The sequence below is a fragment of the Nothobranchius furzeri genome, chromosome 10, assembly GCF_043380555.1.
Source record: "Nothobranchius furzeri strain GRZ-AD chromosome 10, NfurGRZ-RIMD1, whole genome shotgun sequence".
Lineage (NCBI taxonomy): Eukaryota > Metazoa > Chordata > Actinopteri > Cyprinodontiformes > Nothobranchiidae > Nothobranchius > Nothobranchius furzeri.
In genome coordinates this window covers 44,351,726-44,375,148 of record NC_091750.1, presented here as the reverse complement: position 1 = coordinate 44,375,148, position 23,423 = coordinate 44,351,726, and the positions used below count along the sequence as shown (strand labels likewise).

General features: G+C 42.9%; 1 protein-coding gene across 8 annotated transcripts in view; it reads right to left on the bottom strand.

Annotated features, from left to right (window-relative positions):
* Window positions 1-22,147: 22,147 nt before the first annotated feature.
* LOC107386345 (BBX high mobility group box domain containing) overlaps window positions 22,148-23,423 on the bottom strand; it is a 34,021-nt gene continuing 32,745 nt past the window's right edge. For all 8 annotated transcript variants that reach the window (XM_015960666.3, XM_015960673.3, XM_015960668.3 and 5 more), the window contains one exon: window positions 22,148-22,949. In XM_015960666.3, coding sequence (XP_015816152.1) covers window positions 22,871-22,949 — 79 coding nt within the window. In that variant the 3' untranslated portion in view covers window positions 22,148-22,870. The remainder of the gene's footprint in view (window positions 22,950-23,423) is intronic.

The following is a 23,423-nucleotide window of genomic DNA, read 5'->3' as shown; positions in this document are numbered from 1 at the left end:
GAGCCTCTCAGCGTGACTCTAAATGCAGATAAGGAAGAAATGAAAAATGGAGGCTAAATTGACCCTTTCACAGCATGTTAAGTCACTTTGTAAGGGCACCTGGAGTGGCTGTTCCCCTCCTGTCAATAAAATAATTTAAAAACACATTATACTCCTCTAAAAGGGCCCATTTGTCAGACCAGGTGACTCTTAAAAGACCTCACGGATTAGTGACGCCCTCCACTTGGTAGTTTTAATTCAATCATAATCAATAAGACTTAGGCGGCCGTTGTGTTGGGAGTGAATATTAAAAACGCCTGTTTCACTTCAAATGTCTCTTGTGCATAAAATCAATAAAAATGAATGAGAAACACAAAGCTGGAAACCACAGACTCCAGAGCCACTCTCCCAGTCTGGGGGTCACAGCAGCGAGAGCTCCGGTGAGGTCCAGAACATCTCTGGCTCCTCCATCATGTTGTCATTGTGTGTGTGTGTGTGTGTGTGTGTGTGCGCGTGTGCGTGCGTGCGTGCGTGCGTGCTGCTCCACATTTGGACATGAAGCAGGTCTTGTTGTCTCTCGGGGGGACGACAACCTCTCCAAAGATGAATTTCATCACTGTCACTAAACGGAGACCCGTGAAGGACGTTTCCTGTGTTTTTATGGTACCTGAGACCCGGCTCGCTCCAGCCTCGACCTCCCCGTTATTTACTGGATGTGGTTCCTGTCGCTTTGAGAGATTCATTCCTCTTCAAATAAGCATTTGATGTGCTGCTTATCTGCCAGGAACCAAAACAACCACAATGGTGTTTTCATCCTAACGGTGGAGACAGCTGCTACCACTCTGCACAGTCTCTCTCTCTCACACACACACACACACACACACACACACACACACACACACACACACACACACACACACACACACACACACACACACACACACACACACACACACACACACACACACACACACACACACACACACCCCTTTTCGCTATTTTCTCTGAACATATCACTGAACTGCGCGGTGGTGCAGCTGCTATAGCACTGCTGCTTCTCAGCTAGAAGGTTGCAGGTTCGAGTCCCATTTGTGGAGTTTCTCCACATTCATTCACGGGTTTTCTCTGGTTTCTTCCACCAGAATAAAAACATGCATATTAACTTGTCTCTGTGTGTCCCTGTGATGGACTGGAGACCTGTCCAGGGTGTCCCCACCTGTCGCCCGTTAACTGAAAGACACAAAACAAGGCTGGAAAATGTAGACGCATGGGTGAGTTTTAATGTTGTGTGATGCAAAACAAATTTAATACCAATTCACTCTTAATCAGCGGTTAATATAATGTTACCAAAATAAGTTCACATTTGCTGCTCGAATCACAGAAAAGGATTCAACTTTATGCCAATAAAGAAAACGCCATCTTGAAATGTGTTGTTGTTGTTTATCAGTGATCAGATGTCTGAATCTGACCTGTAGTCACTTGACTGTGACAGGTGTCTGGTTCTGGTTCTGACTCCATGCTCAGACGGATCGCTCTGACTGGATCCTGGCCCGTTTCATCCTCCACATCCAGCTACGCACACCACAGGTTAGCAGAATGGTGTTAATGTTAAAGCTTTTTATAAACGTCTTTAAACCTGATCCTTTTCAAAGTGCTTTTGTTGTTCCTCATTCCTGTCGGGCATCTCTGTCAATGGATTTATCATACAAACAAACAAACAAACAAACAAACAAACTGTGACATCGGATGATTCTCAAAGCTGAAAGCTGACTTTTCTCTTCTCCAGCATGTTCCTCGTGTCTTTAAGGGCTCGTCCATCCACGTTTTGGGCACTGTCCTGTAATGTTCTAGAACTGGACAGTACTTAAGCCACAAAGCAGCTAGAAACAAGACCAGATAGAAACGTTTTTCATCCACACTCAGACTTCACACCTTCCTCCAGGATTTCCAGCCTGCACACTGGATTCTTATTTCCTGATGAGAAGCATCTTTAGAATAACCAGATGTTTCTCCATGACAACAAATGCACAGACCCCAGGCAGTAACAGAATGACCTAATAAATCTATTCACATTTCATCATGCAGCCGCGCTGAGTGTTCTTACCGTTGCTGATAGGCAGCACTCTGAGATGCAGAACTGAAGCAATATGTGCAGGTCCTGCCCTTAATTTTTACGTACATTCTCCAATGTTTACACAAAAGTAGATGTGGAGCTTTGCTAAGAATCCCTTCCTTTGGCGGCGCTACCCGGTGAAAAGCAGCAGCTGTTCATTTGATGCCTCCTCCACCTTCACTGACCCTATTTCCGTCTTTGCGGTGGCTGAGACTGAAAAGAAATTAGTTGCATTACTCGCTCCCTACGGTGGCAGATCTAGCTGTGATTCTGCCCAGATTCTGTCCATTACAGTGGCCCCTCTGTCTGATTAGCCCCAACCCATTCACTAACATGCTAAATTATTGCTTCACACAGCTGTCTGAGAATTCTATTCACTCACAAACAGACAGACAAAACAGCAATGCCATGGGAGACAGGCAGCAGTGTGTCGACGGAAAATTGTTTTACTTAGTTGTGTTTTTGTCCGTCTGGAAAATAGAAATTGTTTAATATCAGCAGAGAACAACAGAAGTCTCAGAAAAACTTAGAATGTTTTGTGTTAATGTTAAATAAATCATTCATTTAGTGCCACCTTCATGCAGTTTAACCAGATTAGTGTTGTCAAACATCACATTTATCTGGGAACCACACACACACACGCGCGCACGCGCACACACACACACACACACACGCACACACATACACACACACACACACACACACACACACACACACCTGGTCAATCGTGATTACTGAACATCTGACCCAGAGTGATGTCATTTCTCTGGGTTTAAATTCCACACAGGCTTCTGGGGAGCACAGTGAGGAAGGAGGGAGTTGTAGATCACTTCTCTTTCTCTCTCTCTGTCTCTCTCTCTCTCTGTGTGTGTGTGTGTGTGTGTGTGTGTGTGTGTGTGTGTGTGTGTGTGTGTGTGTGTGTGTGTGTGTGTGTGTGTGTGTGTGTGTGTGTGTGTGTGTGTGTGATCTTCTTTTTAGGGTTCCCCGTGTGTCAGTTGAGGGCTTCCGGGGGAGCCCTTCACCCTTTTGCAAGGGCCAGGCTCCCCCTAGCTCCCCCCTAACTTGAACCCTGCCCTTATGACTCTTTGAAAATCATTTTTAAGTCTGTGAAAAAACGTCAGCAACCAGCTTTTGGCATTTTACTATTTTACCTCACCTAACTTTTGTGAAGCACGTCACACGGTGTTTATTTTCGCTCATAAATCATGCGTCTGGTTTAGCTGATATCATTGTACAAAGACACATCCTTAAAGAGCAAGTCACCCCCTGCCAGAGTATCACCCCACTCCCACTTGCTGTTTGAAAAATGCAACAAAAGCTGTTGTCTAGCAGACCGAAAGGGCAGAGTCGCTAGCAAATACACACACACAGGATCACAACGACATTGTGACATCATATGGTACCAGCTAACGTCCTAGGGTACCTCTTAGCCAACAGCGATGGCAGATTTAAATTCAAATGCAGTGCAGTTTTTACCTGACAACGGCACAACACTGACAGTTTTAGGCAGAAAATTAAAAGTTTAACTAAAATGCACTAATGTGCAAAACTATTGACTACACGTGTCTGCAGCACGATTAGACACGCTTTTATATTGTTTATCAGAAAAAAAGAGTTGCTTTAGGTGACTTGCTCTTTAAACACACACTAACAGCTCCATCAGGGCCGATGAAGAGAACCACCTCTTGGTCAAAGTCCCTCACAGGCTTACAGCACTGTGTATTGGCTGTGGTGTCCGGCTCCTGAGCAGTCACTAACAAGATCCAGCCTTTCATTACGTCTGAGATCTGCTAACTTTCCATGAGTCTGCTGGGACCCAAACACACTGCAGCTGTGGGATAATCACTGATGCTGTAGCTGGGATTCCCCACAGCACCAGGGAATGATAGAGTCCTGTTAAAGGGACTTTTCCTCTCCACTGTCACCACATACTTGCTTATATGAGGATTTCTGTAAAGACACTGTCACAACAAGTCAGTGACTCGATGCCACCTGCTGGGTTTCCCTATAGGAAACTTAGTAACTGATAAAACGACCTGAACTCAGAACACTGTTTAGCAGATTCTGTTGGAATGTTTGCTTTGTGAAGTGCCTTGAGACAACTTGTGTTGTAAATTGCTGCTAAATCAATAAAATGAGTTGAATTCAAATTGTATTGAATAACAATCCAAATTCCCCATGGCTGAAGGATCAAACTGCTGATACCAACAATTTTCCAGATCAACAGTGATGCCATGTCACAGTGGCAGACATCCAAGAGCAAGTTTCAAATCTGAAACCGGACTGCACAGGTCCTGCCATGATCCACACCTACTGGCTGCTCTCCGCCGACACCTGCAGCACAGAAGATCCAGCTGGTAATGGATGGGATCCACCCAGAGTGGACTATCTAAGGTCAGGCACTCCTGATCATAAAATCCCGTCAGAGAGGGGGAATTCCATCCCACTACCAGCCAATAACTCCTGTCAGGCATCATAGGTGTAAAATACAAACAGAACAGAGCCAGAGCATAAAATGGAGTTGGCAGCAACCCCAGATGAACCCAGCAACAGGTGCTGGTTGAGAGAACCGTTGCCTGAGACTGTGCATTGGCTGGATGGACCACGAGAAAGCCTCAGACTCGACGCTAAACTCGTAGATCTTAGAGAAACATTCATCAACAGAAAAATAATCAAGAGTTCAGTGAGAATGTGGAATACAACTCTGGAGGCCAATTCAAAGCTGACTGCACACTTTGGTATCAGGTGCAGCATTTACCAAGAAGACACTCTGCCCCCACTGCTGTTCTGCATCAGCCTGAACCCACGCAGCCAAATCATCACAAGAGTGGCTACAGATACTGGTTCCAGAGTGGAGCAGCCATCAGCCACCTCCTCTGCATGGATGACATCAAACTAACAAGAATCAGTTAGGCACTGAATCACTGATCCGCTGATGTACAGCAAAGGCTACGGAAAAATATCTGAGAGGCAAGGTCATCCCAACTAAAAGGGATGCACCACCTGAAGGCGACACAGCAGATGTTACAAGAACCTTTGGATCCTGCAGGAAAATGGTAACAAAGATGATGCTGCAAGGACATTAGCCACAAGTACCACAGACCTCCAAAGAGTTGGGCAGGTCCTGCTGAGCCAGCTGAGGGGTACGAACTAAATCAATGAGGGGAGAAAAGCCCCTGATATCAAGACTTGACATCTCCTCAAAAGGCAGAGAGGGTTTCACCCCTCGTCCAGCAACCTGAGATAAGACACTAAGAGAGAGAGGAGACGCTGTGTCAGGACAACTATACAGAAGTAAACTACCAAGGTCCTGAGGAAAGGCCCCAGTGATTCCAGGGAGCAGAATCCCAGTGTGGAGGAGCCATCATGGAGGGATAAGGCCTTGTTCAGCAGGAACCATGAGGAGGAAAGGGTCGAGCATGGATTCAGTAATCCTATCAGTGGTTGGGAAAGGCTGGACTGAAGGACCCCACAGAGACACAGACCATGGCAGCAAGTACGGTTCCTCAGGACAGGGGCAGAGGCCAGCCAGGCGGCACCCAGGAGACGGACACCGCCGAGACAGTCCAGCACATGACAGTGGGGTTTCAAACGCAGGCAGGCTAAGTGTGCAGGAACACCTGTGTCCAATGTGGAGAGGCTCCTCCTCAAGAGGTGGAGAACGACAGACCTACGATCCCGTGGAACTTCCAGACCCAGACTGACCAACAGGTGATGGATGGATATCTAGATGTTTTTGTGGTAAACAAACTGTAGAAAAAGGCAGCGATAAGAGTCTTCAGAGCACTCGGGATGTGACTTCTGACCGGGGAAAGTGGGGAACAACCTCAGAGACCTCTGTCCAAGAAAAGGGAGCTCTAGGAACAGCTCAAATACTGAGAAGAGCCCTGAAGCTCCAAAGCGTTTGGTCGAGGTGCTGAGACCGTCCGAGGGAAAAAGTGGAGTTTTTTTTATTATTATTTTGTGTATTTATGAGCACAAAATATTTGATGTGTGTAACACACCGTGTGTGTGCACCACACATCAAACCCTGGAACTGCCATGGTAATTGTCAGCTCTTTCAGCCTGAGAAGGAGGGAGAGGAAAGGCTGAAACGCACATGCCATCTACAGCAGAGATGCATTAAACCTTCCCTATCAGGAGGAATAATGGATTAAAGGCCACTGTAGCTCTGCAGTTTACCAGTCAATGTTCTTTAGCTCTCCCCCAGGCTGACACCCCCCCCCCCCCCCCCCCTTCCCGCTGCACAAAGTTGATTTGCCATCAATTGCCATCTTGGCTGGTGCCATTAATGCACATCCACAAAAGGATGACACATCACATTATCGCCTCACTTCCTTTCAAATTAGAGCTGAGCGATGCTTCTGCACAGCATGTGACTGGTTAACACTATCAGCTATTTGTAGGGATTGTCCCTTAATACGCAGTGTCTAAAGATTTCATCAGGCATTTGATGACGGAAATAAACCACTGCCCACAGGGAAATTGGACTGATTAATTGAGTTATGTGTTGGGGGGAGTTAATACAGCAGCAGACACTCACAGAGCTGTCTGTCACGGGTCCAGGCTGGAGTAGCTGGTCAAAGACGTCTCGGTCAGCCGTGAGCTCAGCTTTACGAGTGTCTACTGGAGGAGCCAGACTCAAACATGTGCTGCCACCTGTGCTTGCTGCATGCAGCCTGCCTTCATTAGAAACGCTCAGGACCACATGGGTCCAGATCATTTCAGGTCATACATCATGCATAGAAAAAGGATCTTACCGTTGTTAACCGGAGCAGCACTTAAGTCCCATTTCTTTTGCTTTTGTGCTATTATTGTCAGACAGTTTCGTGCCCTCGCTCAGACCAGCCCCCCTCTGTACTGTTAAGTGCTTTCTTAGCCCGCATAATGCAGCTCTAACCCGGAGACAAACCCCTTCCACCACCGCTCGCTCTGCCCCGGCTCCACTACACAACCCCTTCTGATGCTCACGAGTCTCTGTGGTTCTTTAACAATTAGGCACAGAGGCTGGGAGAGGCAGAGGGTCTGCTCAAGCTGCTGCATTCAACTCCACTCCTACAAAAGTACTAAGCATGGCTTTAAATCCTCACTAGAGCGTCATGGCTGACCCTGACATGGGCTTATTGCTGCTTAACTCACCGTTCTCAGGATCCACACAGCTTTAACGATTTACTGATGCACTAACAATGATTAAATAATAATTACAATAATAATAACAACAATAACAATAATAAAAACAATAATAACCGCAACGATAACAACAACAACAACAACAATAATAAAAGCAATAACAACAACAATCATAATAATAACAATAATTAAAAACAATAATCATAACAATAACCACAACAATAATAATAATAAAACAACAATAACAACAATACAAAATATAATAACAACAAAAATAATAAAAACAATAACAACAACAACAATAATAACAACAACCTTAACAATAATACAAACCATAATAACAACAATGATAACAACAACAATAATGATAATAAAAACAATAACAACAACAACAATAATAACTATAATAAAAACTATTACAATAATAACAACAATAATAACAATAGTAAAAACAATATTAATAACAACAACTTCTTCTTCTGGCACTCGCAGAGAACAGACGCTTCTGCTTTTGGTCCCTTATCATTTTTTCCCAAGGCTCTTTGTCCTGTCTGCCCACAGAGCGCTTCTCTGCATTTCTTCTGAAAAACCCTATTTTTTAGAATGGATTTAATTAATTGGTCATTCATCGTGATTGACAAGATTTTTTCTACGATGAGAATGGAGGAGGGGGCTCCCACATGCCCGCAAGGGACACACGCAGCGGGATATATGCTCGATTCCTGGAGGGAGTGGAAAATCGTATGCCTCTCTCAGTTGTCCATTGAGGATGTCGAAGATGTGTGGATATTTGGCCTGATGATCACTGGATTTCTTCTGATTGGAGTGGGAGGATATCTGGTTTTCTGGAAATTTGGGAAGACGGGAGCGGTTGGAGGGCGACCCGCACCCACAGAAAGCACCGTCATTGTGTGGAGACCTCACAGACTGGGACGTTACTCGAGGTGAATCGTAAGCTGAACAATGTTCTAGCTGCGATACCGGTATTAGTGTGCAAAATGGATGTCATCTCGGAGAGGGTCACTGGACGGTGTGGAGATGTTTAAAACCTGAATTGGCTTCACTGGAGGACTTGAATGATCAGTTACAGACTTCAAGGCAGAGAGGAAAATTATCTCTACCTGACCCAAACAAAGTCTTGTTATGCGAATCTGATGCCATGGCAGCCTTGTGAATGCCAAAAAACAAACCCCCACGAAGGAGTGCAGACAGATGCCGTGAAAACTCGACCTACCCCCCCGCCTTCGGATTGGTGGACTTCAGCCTGGCGATGTTGTCAACCTGCAGGTGTCAATGTGCTCTACGCTCCTCCCAAGAGCTCCCTCCCACCTGTGGCTACAGTGGCTGAGCGCCAAAGGGCTGCTCTCGCTGGAGAAACAGGATCCCCCCCCCCCCCCCCCCCCCTCAATGTCTCATGTTGTGAATTGTTGATGTTCGTGCTTATATGTTTGAGGTGTATTTTTTTTGCATAGTAAAGCTACGCCCAAATGGGAGTAGCTCTGGTATGCCTTTTTTTTCCTCCCCCAATTTATCCTCATGTAATCCCCTTTTCATCTAATTAACGGTAGTGCGACTCTTGTTGCGAATGACCACAGTACCAATACTTCTGTACTGAAACAATTGCCCCTCGGGGATGATTAAAGTTTTTTTGAATTTGAATTTGTTACTAATAACAACAGTAATAGTAACAATAACAATAATAAGTTATTATTGCCATTCTTGTTGTTATTATTATGGTTGTTATTAATAATATTAACAACAAAAATAATAATAATAACAATAATAAGTTATTATTGCCATTCTTGTTGTTATTATTGTTGTTATTAATCAATCAATCAATCAACTTTTATTTGTATAGCACCTTCTACAACATTATCGGAAGCCCAAGGTGCTGAACAACATCATTAAAAGAAAAACATTCCCAGTACATGGGCATAAAAGCAGGATAAAAACATAAAATCATAAAATATCAAGCAAACACTATTATAGATAAAGAGAGATATCGGAATAAGACTAATAGATAAAAAAACAAATGTCGGACAAAATAAAATCAAGCATCTGGGTTAAAAAGAAGAATAGTTAAAACCATAATGTCAGGGCAATTCAAATGACCCTAGCGCTAAAACGCAATCAAATAAAAATGAGTCTTTAAATGAGACTTAAAGACTTGAAGGGATGGTGCCTGCCTAATGCTCAGTGGCAATTCGTTCCACAGAGTTGGAGCCAAAATAGAAAAAGCACAACAACCCCTCGATCGAAATTTCGACCGGGGGACCACCAGAAGTTCCTGCTCGGCTGAGCGAAGAGACCGAGATGGAGCATACCTGTTCAAAAGCGCAGTAATGTACGAGGGGGCACTGCCCTGGAGGGCCTTATAAAGGAGAGTTAAGATTAATAATATTAACAACAAAATAATAATAACAACAGTAATAATAATAATGATAATAACAACAACAACAACATTAACAACAGTACAAACAATAATAACAACAATGATAACAACTACAACAACAATAACAACAATATTAATAATAACAACAACCATAACAAGAACACAAACAATAATAACAACAATGATAACAACAACAGCAACAATAATAATAACTATAATAAAAACTATTACAATAATAACAATAATAGCAATAGTAACAACAATATTAATAACAACAATACTAATAACATTAATAACAATATAATAACAACAATAATAATAACAATAACAATAATAAGTTATTATTGCCATTATTGTTGTTATTAATAATATTAACAACAACAATACTAATAACAATAATAACAACAACAGTAATAATAATAATGATAACAATGATAACAACAACAACAATGATAACAACAACAACAACAACAACAATAATTATAACGATAATAACAACAACAGTAATAATAATGATGATAATAACAACAACAATAATGATAACAACAATAAAAACAACAACAACTACAACAACAATAATAACGATAATAACAACAACATTAATTATTATTATCACTATTATTATACAATTGTTCGCACTGGTGTTTTCACCAAGCCATGGGTCAGCATCAGTGTCAGCTGGTATTTAAATGAAATATTTAATCTGTGGCTGAAACTTCAATAAGTCTTCTAAACTAGCCAAAATTACAAATCATTCATAAATAATTAGTAATTAACTGCTCATTGATATTCTACTGAAATAAAATGCTTTTTTAGTTTTGTAAAAATCTAATAGCAAACAGATTCGGGGCTTACAGCTGTTCCTGCAACAGTACCTTTTTAGGAAGAGCTTTTTTTCACCATCACTGTTCTGCAGCTTTTATCTTTATCTGTAAAGCCAAATCAAGTTTTTCCTCCATCTGGTTGCAACGCAGAGGCATTTTGTGAGGCTCCATGAAACGATTCTGATCTTTGAGTCCTTCTTAGTCCAAATGCTGAAAAGACAAATGTCCTGAGTTAAGGTGAGTGTTCTGTATACCATCCACGAGACAGCAGGTCGGTGAAACAGCTCATCCACCATAAGAAGATGAGGTAGATGTTTGTTCACATGACTGGTGACATCGGTTCTGAGCCTGCATGGTATAATGACTATACCTGAGATTAAATACAGAATATTAATGACAGAATCAGTCAGGGCTCAGCAGCCTGACAACAATAAGACTCAGATATAAAACCAGGATCTGTGGATTATGTGTTGATGTGGAACACCTAGATCTAAGGCTTTAACAGCAGCGCCCTCTGGTGCATTAAACCAGCAAAAACACATCAGTTAGACATTTATTTTTGATGAAATGACAATAATAAATAAAACGTTTTCGATCTATACATCAACACAATCGTTTTAAATAAAAATGTGCAAAGGAAGACTCCCAGGATGAAACATCCAGTAGAACCAGGGTGGGTGGCTTTGTGCTGGACCCACTGCAGTAACAGATGTTGTCCGTGTGTCCGACTCACGCTATAGGAACATAACTAAAGGGATGAGCCAGGTCTCCCCCTCCTTCTTCTGTTCATCAGCTGAACATCCTCATGACAGGATCCCACTCTGCCCTGGGATGCACTGAGGTGAGGCTGCTGATCACAGGCACCACCAGTCCCTCCAATCATCAACAGCAGGAACAGAGGGTAAAGTGTCTTGCCCAAGGAGTCTTTTATCTCCACCAATACAGGTTCATCCCCTTCAAATCCTCCTCCTTCTCCTTCATAATATTATAATTCCCAAAATATTTAATAAAAACATTAAGATTTTTTAAAGCTTCATTAAGACAAGGAAGCTGAAATTATCTATTCTAAATGGCTAAAAATGAAATAGGTGCACTTACAGCAAACAGCCACCGGAGGGCAGCATTTTCCCACCTTCTCTTTTTTCCTTACTGCTGTTTGTGGCCACCAGAGGGCGCAAATTTCCCACTCTTTTAAGGAAAAAAAAACAGTGATTGGAAGAAATTAGTGTTTGTACTAAGGAAGTATTTTATCTTTACCAATACAGGTTCACCCCCTTCAAATCCTCCTCCTTCATAATATTATAATTCCCAAAACGTTTATTAAAAACATTAAGATTTATTAAAGCTTCATTAAGACAAGGAGGCTGAAATGTTCTATTCTAAAGGACTCTTTGACAGTGAATAGTCTTTGCAGTGGCACAGTGGTTAGAGCTGTTGCCTTGCATCAAGAAGAGCCTGGGTTTGCTTCCCGGCTTGGGATAATTCTGTATGGAGTTTGCATTTTCTAAGACTTTTCTCAAGACTTTTTTCAGCTTCATTAAGACAAGGAGGCTAAAATGATCTATTCTAAATGGCTAAAATCAAATAGGTGCACTTACAGCAAACAGCCACCGGGGGGCAGCATTTTCCCACCTTCTCTTTATTCCTTACTGCTGTTTGTGGCCACCAGAGGGCGCAAATTTCCCATTCTTTTAAGGAAAAAAACAGTGTTTGGAAGAAATTACTGACTAGGTGCAAACCCACAACCTCCCGGTTTTGGGGCTGGTATTAAAATAGAATTTAAAGGTGTGGTTCACTCGTTTATTCAATGCATCTGCAGTGGTCTCTACTAGGAAAGAATGCTTTGTTTAGACGACAGGATTTGGAGATTTACTTCCTGATATCTGGGCATCTCACCTCTGACTGGCTAACAGCAACATGACTCTACCACTGACTTTATTTGCTCTGCTACGTTGATGTTTTATCTCCACAAACACCACCAGCCTGGAGGAGTTCTGCTGTGTGGAGTTGCTAATGTTAATGGTTATCTTCTACTGGCAGAGACGTTCTCTGCTGCTTCCTGGATGCTAAACCAACGACAGCCTTCCCCATCAAGAGACAAGATAGGTGAGTCCAAGAATATTAAGTGACAGGGTGACTTAGATCTGTCAAGCTTTTCTAATCCTAAAGTTTCACCCTCTTTTCTATCAGAAGCTAATGCAGGAGACTATTTTCATGTTCAGCCTGCATGACAATCAGAAAGGACCATTAAAAGGGGGGTTTTCAGTGTTCCACACCTTTTAAAAAAACGTAGAAAGTAAGTTTCCAAGAAAGAAAACGGCACAAAAGAACACAGAAATATTACCAGCTGCTAAAATCCTTTTTTCACTCTGCTGTGGTCTGTTGGGGTGGAAGCAGCTCCGGCCGAGACAGGAAGAGACTGAACAAGCTAAATAACAAAGCCAGCTCGGTCCTGAGCTGCTCACCAGATACAGCTGAGAAGACATGTGAAAGGAGGATGCTGGGGAAGCTGACCTTCATCTTTAAAAGCCCCTCCCACCCATTGCATTCCACTGAGGAGACCATGGACAGCTCCTTCAGAGTCAGTCGAGAAGTAAAACAAAACGCTACCGTAGATCTTTCATCCTCTCTGCACTAACAGTGTATAACTCCTCAGTTTAAGCTGAACGTTATCCTGTTATACAATAACATCAATGCAACATCCAGTATGCGTTCAATACCAGATTTACATAATACATATATCATGCTGCAAAGTTCTAGAACCCAAGTTTTTTTTTAATTTGTGGCTTTTAGTGGTCGAAGGTTACATTACTAGCTTACTGCCTATGTGTGTTACAGTGCATCTGGAAAGTATTCATAGTGCTTCACTTATTCCAATTTTGTTTATGTTACAGCCTTATTCCAAAATAATGGATTAAATTCATTTTGCCCATAAAATTCTGCACACAACACCCCATAATGATAATGTGAAAAAAGTGTCTTTGAAGTTGTTGCAAATTTATTAAACATAAAAACTTGAGAAATCACATGGACATAAGTATTCACAGTCTTTGACGTGAAGCTCAGAATGGAGCTGAGGTGCATTCTGTTTCCACTCATCATCCTTGAGGTGTTTCAGCAGATTATTGGAGTCCACCTGTGATCAATTAAGTTGATTGGACATGATTTGGAAAGGCACATACCTGTCTATATAAGGCCCCTGGGTTGACAAAGCACAAACCAAGCATGAAGACAAAGGAATTGAGTGTAGACCTCTGAGACAGGATTGTCTTGAGGCACAAGGCTGGAGAAGGTTACAGAAAACTTTCTGCTGCTTTAAAGGTTCCTATGAGCACAGTGGCCTCCATCAACCATAAGTGGAAGAAGTTTGGAACTACCAAGACTCTTCCTAGAGCTGGCCGGCCTTCTAAGCTGAGTGAAAGGGGGAGAAGGGCCTTGGTCAGGGAGGGGACCAATAACCCGATGGTCACTTTGTCAGAGCTCCAGAGGTCCTCTGTGGAGAGATGAGAACCTTCCAGAAGGAAAACCATCTCTGCAGCAATCCACCAATCAGGCCTGTATGGTAGAGTGGCCAGACGAAAGCCTCTCCTTAGTAAAAGGCACATGGGAGCTCACCTGGAGTTTGCTACAAGGCCCCTTAGGGACTCTCAGACCATGAGAAACAAAATCCTCTGGTCTGGCGTTACGTTTGGAGAAAATCAGAACCGCTCATCACCAGGCCAATATCATTCCCACAGTGAAGCATGGTGGTGGCAGCATCATGCTGTGGGGATGTTTTTCAGCAGAAGGAACTGGAAGACTAGTCAGGACAGAGGGAAAGATGACTGCAGCAATGTACAGAGACATCCTGGATGAAAACCTGCTCCAAAGCACTCTTGACCTCACACTGGGGCGATGGTTCACCTTTCAGCAGGACAATGACCCTAAGCACACAGCCAAAATATGGAAGGAGTGGCTACAGAACAACTCTGTGAATGTCCTTGAGTGGCCCAGCCAGAGCCCAGACCTGAACCCCATTGAACATCTCTGGAGAGTTCTGAAAATGACTGTGCACCGACGCTTTCCATCCAACCTGATGGAGCTCGAGCAGTACTGCAAAGAGGAACGGACAAAACTGCCCAGAGGTAGGTGTGGCAAGCTTGTGGCATCATATTCAAAATGACTTGAAGCTGTAATGGCTGCCCAAGGTGCATCAACAAAGTACTGAATAAAGGCTGTGAATACTTAAGTTCATGTCATTTTCTCAAGTTTTTTATTAATAAATTTGCAACAACTTCAAAGACACTTTTTCACATTATCATCATGGGGTGTTGTGTGGTGAATTCTATGGGCAAAATGAATTTAATCCATTTTGGAATGAGGCTGTAACATAAAAGTTGAATAATCGAAGTTCTATGAATACTTTCCCGATGCACTGTAGATACATGTACCTTTTTTTCTTCTAATTATTCACTCAAGTGTTGGTGCTGCAGTACCAAATGAATTTCCCTACTGTGGGATCAATAGTCTATTATATTCTATTTATAATGTATTCCTGTAATGATGTGCTTTTCATTATTCACCCACTGCTGCTGATGGTAAACTGACAAGGCTGTCATTTTGTGCCATTGATCTCTCTGACCACAACCAACACAGGCCTTTACATAAAAATATACATCCAAGTATTGCATACATATAGATAAGGTGCAACAGTAACAGCTAAACTGTAGAGTTGTACAGTCTTACAGCAGTGGGCATGAATGAACTATGATGACATTCAGTTTTACATCATGGATGTTTTCGTCTGCCACTGAAGGAGCTGAGCTGTCCATGACCTCCACAGGAAGGTGAGAGGGGTCCAAGGTGTCCCCTCTTCCATTCAGAATAGGTGTTCCACCAGGATGTTTCCTCAGCCCCTTCCTGTACGGACTCAGATGATTGTTCAACCAGAAATCTTGGTGATCAGATTGTTAGGTTTACAGCTTGCTGCTGTTGGTTTGACTCCAAAAAAGATGGAGACTGAACGGTCTTAATCTATTTCTGATGCTGCGAAGCCTTAACCTGGCAATCCAGACTAAATAAATATATTTAGTCTGGCAACATTCCATTGGGAGCCTATGTCCCTTTCCAGATAGAACGAAAAAATGAAGTACAAGTCAGCTGAAAGAGAAAGTAGCTTCAGACGGCAGGATTGACATTTGGAACGGGAACTGGGTTAAGACTTTGTAACTGGTCCTTCTCTGAAATCCTGCGTGCTGGTTTGGACCACTCATCTCTGCTGACTCATCTACTAACTGATGAAGAAGCAGTTAATTCAGTCTGAAAATGGTTCCAGTTTTTCCAGTCTGATACTTTTAGGCTAATTTGCCAAGCCTCTTGGGTTAAGCTTTTAGATTCCTATGCTAATGTTGGCACCAGGCTAACAGATTAGAGTAAAACTTCAAAGATGACATGAAACTACAGAACCGACTGAAAACAAAAACAACAACACAGACGTATAGTAGCAGTTACTTTAATAGGTGTTGAAGAAGTAATAGTTGCATCATCAAACAGTGTTATGACAGCGCTGTGGGCGGGGCGGTGGTGTCTGAGGGATCCCACCATATGCCGGGATTCCAGTAAGGCAAAGCTACACTAAACAATTAGGCTTTAACAATCAAAAATGGAAATGCGATGGTAAAAACCAACTAAATAAATTACAATAAGCACATGATTAACAACCTCACATGACATGCACTAATCGGAGTCAGGGAGGCTTATAATATGCGGCAGAACTTCATCGCAAACATGACCAAGACAAATAAAAAAACAACTAAAAACTACATTCCAGTAAAGGGCAGAAAGATCAGTATAAACATGGTGTTTGCTTCTGACTAAACTCTAAAAAAGAAACAGTAATAAATAAGTAGAAACTCAAGCACTCAGTCATTCTGATCCCATGAGTGTCCCGGTTTCACAAACCGTCTTCAACAGTCGATTACTGCAACAAAAAAAAAAAAAAAAACAAACACAAACCAGGGAATGATATTGTGCCACCACTCAAAACGCAACAGTCTCTTAGTGATCAGTCTCATGGATGTTTACGTGGGACCTGAAGTCTCCACAGAATTCCTCTGAGTTGACGGTGCAGCAGCTGTTCACCACCTGAACTGTTGTAACACATGAAATATCAGCCTCTCATCATAGCATTCCTACAGTACAATCAAGACAGAGTTAGAAAAATACAGGTATAAAATGATTACATTCAAGAAGACCGTACTAGCACAAAAGGGTAATATAATCATTTAGTAACTAATATAAGAATTTTACCCATTATACAAGCATTTCTAGATAGAAAAGTGAAGGGATAGCGGCACGCTTATGGCTGCTCTGTAGGTGTGGGACTCTTATTGACAGGGAAGGCCTACAATAAATTGGAAGAGAGCGGGTTAGAAACTAATTTTTAATACCTTACTGATTTTGGTTTTGGTCAAAAGGTGCAAATACTTTTTAAGGTAGAGAGAAATTGACTGGTGGCCTTTTGTTGCAGCTGGGTTCCAACACAACATCCTGTTAGATACAACTATCTGTGCTAAGTTACCTGAAGACTCAAACTGCCTTAAAAATAAATCCAGTGCAACAGTTATGCTAGCTTTATTGTTTCAATAACACATTTCTTTTGAATAAAACTTTTTTTTATTTGTTTTTTTTTTATCTCTTTGGCAAATCTCAACAAACTCTCTTCTCTAAGCAGACAAAAGCAGTTTGGGAGGGAAGACCACTTCTTCCTCCACAAACGAACAAAAGTAGCTTTAATCAGAGGGGAAAAGGACAACCCTGCCCGGGTGGTAGAAAATGTTCTTGGATATCTGGGAGGGAACAACAAAGTAAACCCCCACAGGTGCTTGAAAGGTCCTTCATCCGTACAGCCGAGTAGTAATCGATAAACCAATCACAAAGCATAATGTTGCTTCTTTTAGCTCAATAGCATACTCTACAGGAGCTAAAAATAGATTGCAAAGTCACAATGCAATATGAGACGCAACCCTAGACAAGTGTGTATGTTGCATGAGTCGCTCAGCTTGTCTCACAGCTGTACTTTTGTCTCCTAAAGATGTTCGGACAGGAAGGACCTAAGCACCGCTGTTAGGGGAGATGCTAATCAGACTCTAGAAACCCAGAGGCTGACATTTTTGTCCTTTTTCTGGTAAGGTCTGCGAACACATGAAACAGCCGGAAAGAGAAACGCGCTGAGGTGATGGCAGACAAAGCAAAGACGTCAACTGTAGAATACACTATTGGAGAACAAGGTTGGTTAGTGCTCCGTTAAATAACTATTTACTCAGAGGACTCCCCTCAGAACACAGTCACCATGGAACTTCTCCTCCTCCTTTTAGAGTAAATTGCAGCACACACACACACACACACGCAGACACACACACACACACACACACACACACACACACACACACACACACACACACACTCATCTGAATCCCCGGCCTGAACAAGATCCTCACCAGAAAGCATCAACGTGCTAGACACTAGATCTGTAGAGACCACTACGTCCGTCTCTCCTGACGTTCTGACAAAGAAACCAAAGATCAACCAGGTCCATTTATGGTCTGTGAGCTCTAAACTTCTAATCCAGATGAAGTAAAATGACCCTAAAAACATCCGTGTCATAAAGCACACACTAAGAGGAACAGGAGCGGAAAAGCTTCTCTAGTTATAAATATGCTTAGATTTAAAATGTGATTATTGGTCTACAGAGGAAAGAAGGAAAGAGGAGCTCTGAGGAAAACAAACCTGCAGTTTTACTGCATCCCTTTGGATTTTAATAGCTGGTAAACTAAACCCAACTACTGCCAAACCAAAGCCAAGGAAATGGAATGATTCAGACTCAAAGTCAACAACAAAATAGTAATAAACACCAGGCTGAAGGTTCATCTGCAGAACCTGATTAGATGTGCCCTCAAGGACCATTCATCAGACCAATAAAGTATCTGAAGGCCAACAGGACCAGAATAGTATGTCTTAATTCCAGAGAACCGTGCTCTCCTTTCAACACATTTAAACCATTTATGATCAGAAAACGTTTTTAAAACTCGTTTTACAGGAAAATCAGAAACTATTTGGAGACAGTTGCACATCAAGTATATTCTCACTCATCCAGACCATGAAAACCCCCAGGTGTTAGAATGGCTCAGGGAACATACTCCCGCCATTTTAGATTTCTGCAGCTTTGGTCAAATTCCTGTATTTTTGTGGGTCTGAGAAGGATCAGTGATGTGACAGCTGGAGTTACAGAAGTTCATCTTTCTGCTGTGTAAACCTGGACATCTGGATGCATCTCAGAACCGACTCTATTAATGGTAATCAACACAAAGTCAAGGAATGTAAAAGGTGGAACTCTTGAGTGAGGAAGTGAAGCACCCGGACCACTTATCGGGAGCACATGACAGGAAGTTCTCCTTTTGTGTAATAAACATGGGGCCATGACTGCAGCATGGAGTGAACAATGGCTGAGTGACACTGGTGTTGTGTTAAAAAGCGTTCCTCCTCTCCTTTATTGATACACTGGGCCTATAATGAGCCGCATATGGTGACCCTTTAGCTCCACTCGGGTACAGAATGATCAAAGTTCTACCCTACTAGAACACAACAGCACCTGCTGGGTACAAAACGATTAGTCACGTTGTAAAAGTGACTGCTGAGTAAAAAGTCGGGTCAGACTATAAAGTATGAGCTGGCAGCACCCAGATCAAGCAGAAGGTAAAGGACTTCCTTTCATCCCAGGCTTTACAGTAATATTTGTGAGAATCCCACTGAGGGGGAGTCACTGGCCCACCTGTCCAATCAGTGAGTCGTTTTGACTCGTCACACGACCAAAGTGTATGGAGTTCTGGTCACATGTCTAAGGGTTTGATTGGTTGTGGTGGTAGAATGGTCGTCTGCCAATTGAAAGATTGTTGTTTTAATTTCAGCTTCTGCCCAAGTGTCCTTGGGCAGAAGCTGAAGGTTATGTAGCCCCACCTACTGAATCCGCGGTGTGAGAGAAAATGACCAGTAGTGTAAAGTGCTTTGGGTGGTCAGTGAGGCCAGAAAGCTGCTTTTAGCATGGGGGGGTGTTGGATAGATGGACCTCCTCCTATAATGAACGGGGTGTCCTCCTGCATCCTGAGCAAAATACATCACTGTTGCCGGTTTTTATCTGGGGGTTAATCTGCTTCAGTCTCAGAGCGGTTTTGTGCCAGCAACCATTTTTCTCTGTATCTCAGATAATTCTGCAACATAGGAGAGGTGGAGGAAGGCATGGGCGTGGCCTCAAGTGTCAGGTATCAACATCTACAACACAGCCTCGTGTTGGACTTGACCTGTGTTACCAAACAGGGGCAACTGATTGTCGTTTTCATTTGTAAATAGAAATGCGGTCTTTCACTGAGACAGAGGCACCCACGGTGGGGGGTCCATCTTTGCTACCAGGGTGGGGGGGCTGTGGAAGACCTGTGCCAGACTGACAGGACACAGAGTAGGCCCCCAGCTAGGTGTCTCCCAGGCAAAGGTTTCAGAGCAGACTGAGGGTTTAACAAGTGCTGTTGTTCAAGTGGTCAGCTAAGGAGGCAGCGGGGGAGCAGACAGGAGGAGCTCTACAGCAGAAGTGTGTGAGGTAAAGATGTTTCAGAAAGCTGGAGGTTTCTACAAAACGCAAGACCCCTAACACCCCCCCACCCAGAAATGGCCTCTTTTGACCGTAACATAAACAAATCTATCAAACCTCTTAAAAAAGTTGCCTGTTTACTCTATTTCCCATTGGGGGGAGGGGGAGGGGGGTCCTCTCATCAGGAGTGTAAGGTACTCATCCATAATTTGTTTGACACAAACAGTACTCGGTGGTTAGCATGCCTCACTGAGCCGCGTACTGTCGATGATGGACTCAAAACAAAACAAGCTAATGTTGCTTTAATGGTTCGAGTGCATAGAACGGATCCGTTTAAAGGGATATTTTGTTGTTGTTGTTAAAAAGCAGGCCTGTGAAGTCTGAGCATGCTCAGTTCAAAGAACCAGGGAGGACAGGCAGGGCCACCAGAACAGCTCATGTCCACCACCAGTAACAGCTGTGGGTTGTTGTCCCTCGCTACGGTTTAAAATCCATCCTCTGCTGAGGAAGAAGTTTAGAGTTTCACAACTCAGAATTTGTTTTAATAACTTAATGTTTCCATAATAAACTCGCTCTGGTGCCACGGTCACAGAACACTCACCCCTCCCCTCGGGTTTCTTCCCTGAGACGAGATAGCGCTAAACATCAGTCGCTGCTTTCTTGGTCCAAATGTCTTTTGTTGTCCGTGACGTCAAACGCCGTTTTTCTTTTTGAAGCTCCGGTAGTTTGTCCTAAATTTGTAGCGGTAGCAGCCGGCTGTTTCTCCTTCTCTGATGTTATTGAGAGAACCTCTCACACCAGTGGTGTCCTGTTGCTAAATGCGTGAGTGTGTGATGAGTGGAGGACCCAGGGACGTGCGACAGTTCGGTGAGACCGACAACCGGATGGTCCAATAGTTGCTTTTGGTCCGAAACGTGTTATTGGTCGAGGTTTTTATGCAAATGTGAGAGAATCCCTTCATTAATTATTTTCAGTTTTTTAATGTCTACAATACATTTCTAGCTTTACTATGTTAAAATGTTGTTTAGACGCATAAACAAATGTTTTAAGTAGGGATGTCCCGATCCGATCACATGATCAGAAATCGGCCCCGATCACGTGGTTTCAGACTGATCGGGACTCGGCTTTACTTCCCGATCCAAGCCCCGATCCAGAGTTGGATACTGGGTTCAAATTAAAGGAGAGCAACTTGGTTCTCCTTAAAGGTTGTCAGGCTCCCCTGACGCCCTTAACTTACACACCCAGAAGGAGCACAAGAGATCCAGTTTCTACCGATATTATATTATTTATATGGACTCAGCGTAGCGGAGATTCTTTTGAGCAGAGCAGCAGGCAGACCGCTGAATATTCATGAACTCCAGCTGCGTTCTGCACACGGCCACAGTCACATTTTCTAAGTTTCTAAGTAGCGTCACCAAAAATGTATATTTAGCACACAGTCATTCGTGTCCGTTCATCTTCTCTGGTAAGTTCTGTCTGTATTTGAGCATGATGTGTGGACGCGCTCGCGCTGCAACGCTCGTCACTGGCACAGCCGGGCAGCGCGGCGCACACTCTGCTTTTTTGCGGTCAATAGATCAATTTGATCTGCTAGTTAAAAAGTAACTTGTGAGGTGAAAAAGAAGGAAGCAGGCAGGAGTTTTTCTGGAGGACTGGGAGATGCAGGAAGATCAGAGACAGACGGGACAGGAAGACGGGAAAATAAAACCCGAGAAAACAAAACAAAGATTGATCCCACTACACGTTTGTACCTGTATAAAGCAATAACTTATCAGCATGTAGTTTTTATATAGTTGATACAATTCAGATCATCTTCAAAACTCCGTCCCATGCCCAGGGGCGTATCTAAGCATTTTGGGGGCCGAGGCTAAATAGACCCCTGCCAGGTATTTTAAGTTGAAGTGCTATCTGTTTTTATATTAGACTTTTTATATTTGCAATAAAGTCCAAAAGTGAAGAATTCATGTTATTTATTACTTGATTGTTCAAGCTACCTCACAGAAGTGTTCTGTTGTTAAAAATTTAAATAAAAAGGTAATTAAATAAAAAATAAGGAACATTCTGGAACTGTTTCTTCCTTTTCTTTGTCTTTTTTTTTTTAAATGTATCGAAAGTATCGGATCGGGACTCGGTATCGGCAGATTCTCAAAATCAAATGACTCAGACTCGAGGACAAACAAACCTGATCGGGACATCCCTAGTTTTAAGCTAATTTGTTTTCCACATTTGCCATTGCAGCTCTAAGAGGAAGTAACAAGCTAACGCCGACGGCCAGCCGAAGCCTGAAGACGGTGACACAAGCAGTGATTGCAGCTGTCAGAACATGGGAGCAGCTGGTCCAGTTCTGTGACAATAAAGCTTTTTCAAAAACACAAAAACTGACAGAGTCAGCTCCTGTGTTCAGAAACAAGAGTTTTGTCAAAGTAGCTTCAGGTGAGAAATCAAGTGACTTTAGTTTGCTGTTGAGACATGATGGGCTTTAGAATCCAGTCCTCCGGTCTACTGCTCTGACCTGGGACCACACACACCACATCTGGTTGGTAATTCACTTACTGAAGGAAAGGAACATGCTTAGTTCAAAGACACAGCTAGTCCTTGAGAAAGGCGTCCACCCTCAGACCAAGGGAAGGTTTGGGGGAGACACTGAGACACCGACAGGCAGAGGGACAAGGGTAGGGCTTCTTTCCTGACAGCTCCAGACTCAAAGGGGGACCTGGAGTCTGTCCAAGTCATCCTGATGAAGAGACTAACGAGGAAAGAGAAGCTCCCACACCACCGTTTGGACATCTTCTCATCAGAGCGGCAGCAGGACATCACTGATCAGCGCAGGAGATGAGAACTGGAGTCTGGGAAAGCTCCTTCTTCTGAGTCTGAGCCAAGTTCCTCTGGCCTCTGAAACAGGAAGTGACAGGAAAGCATATTTAGAAAACCCACCAGGGTGGTTGTGTTCCCATCCGAGAGTTCACATGAACCCAAAAAAAAGATTTGATCCAAAACATTTATTCAGAACAGAACCGGAGCTGCACCGACACCAGATGCATTCCAAGCTGGTACGAGTACAAGTACTTACAACCGAGTACTCTCTGAAATGAGTACTAATAAACGTTACACTCCTTAAACTTAACTTTATGTAAACTTATACTCCTCTGGAGGTTTCTTCCTGTTAAAAGAGAGTTTTCCTCTCCACTGTCGCTAAATGCTTGCTTAGTATGAGGATTGCCGTAAAGACACTGACACTAGTCTGCTGGGTTTTCTTACATAGTGAATGTTTAACTGATTGGCTTAATGAACCGAACTGTATTGGAATGTTTACTTTGTGAAGTACCTTGAAAAAACTCTTGTTGCGATTTGGCGCTATATAAATAA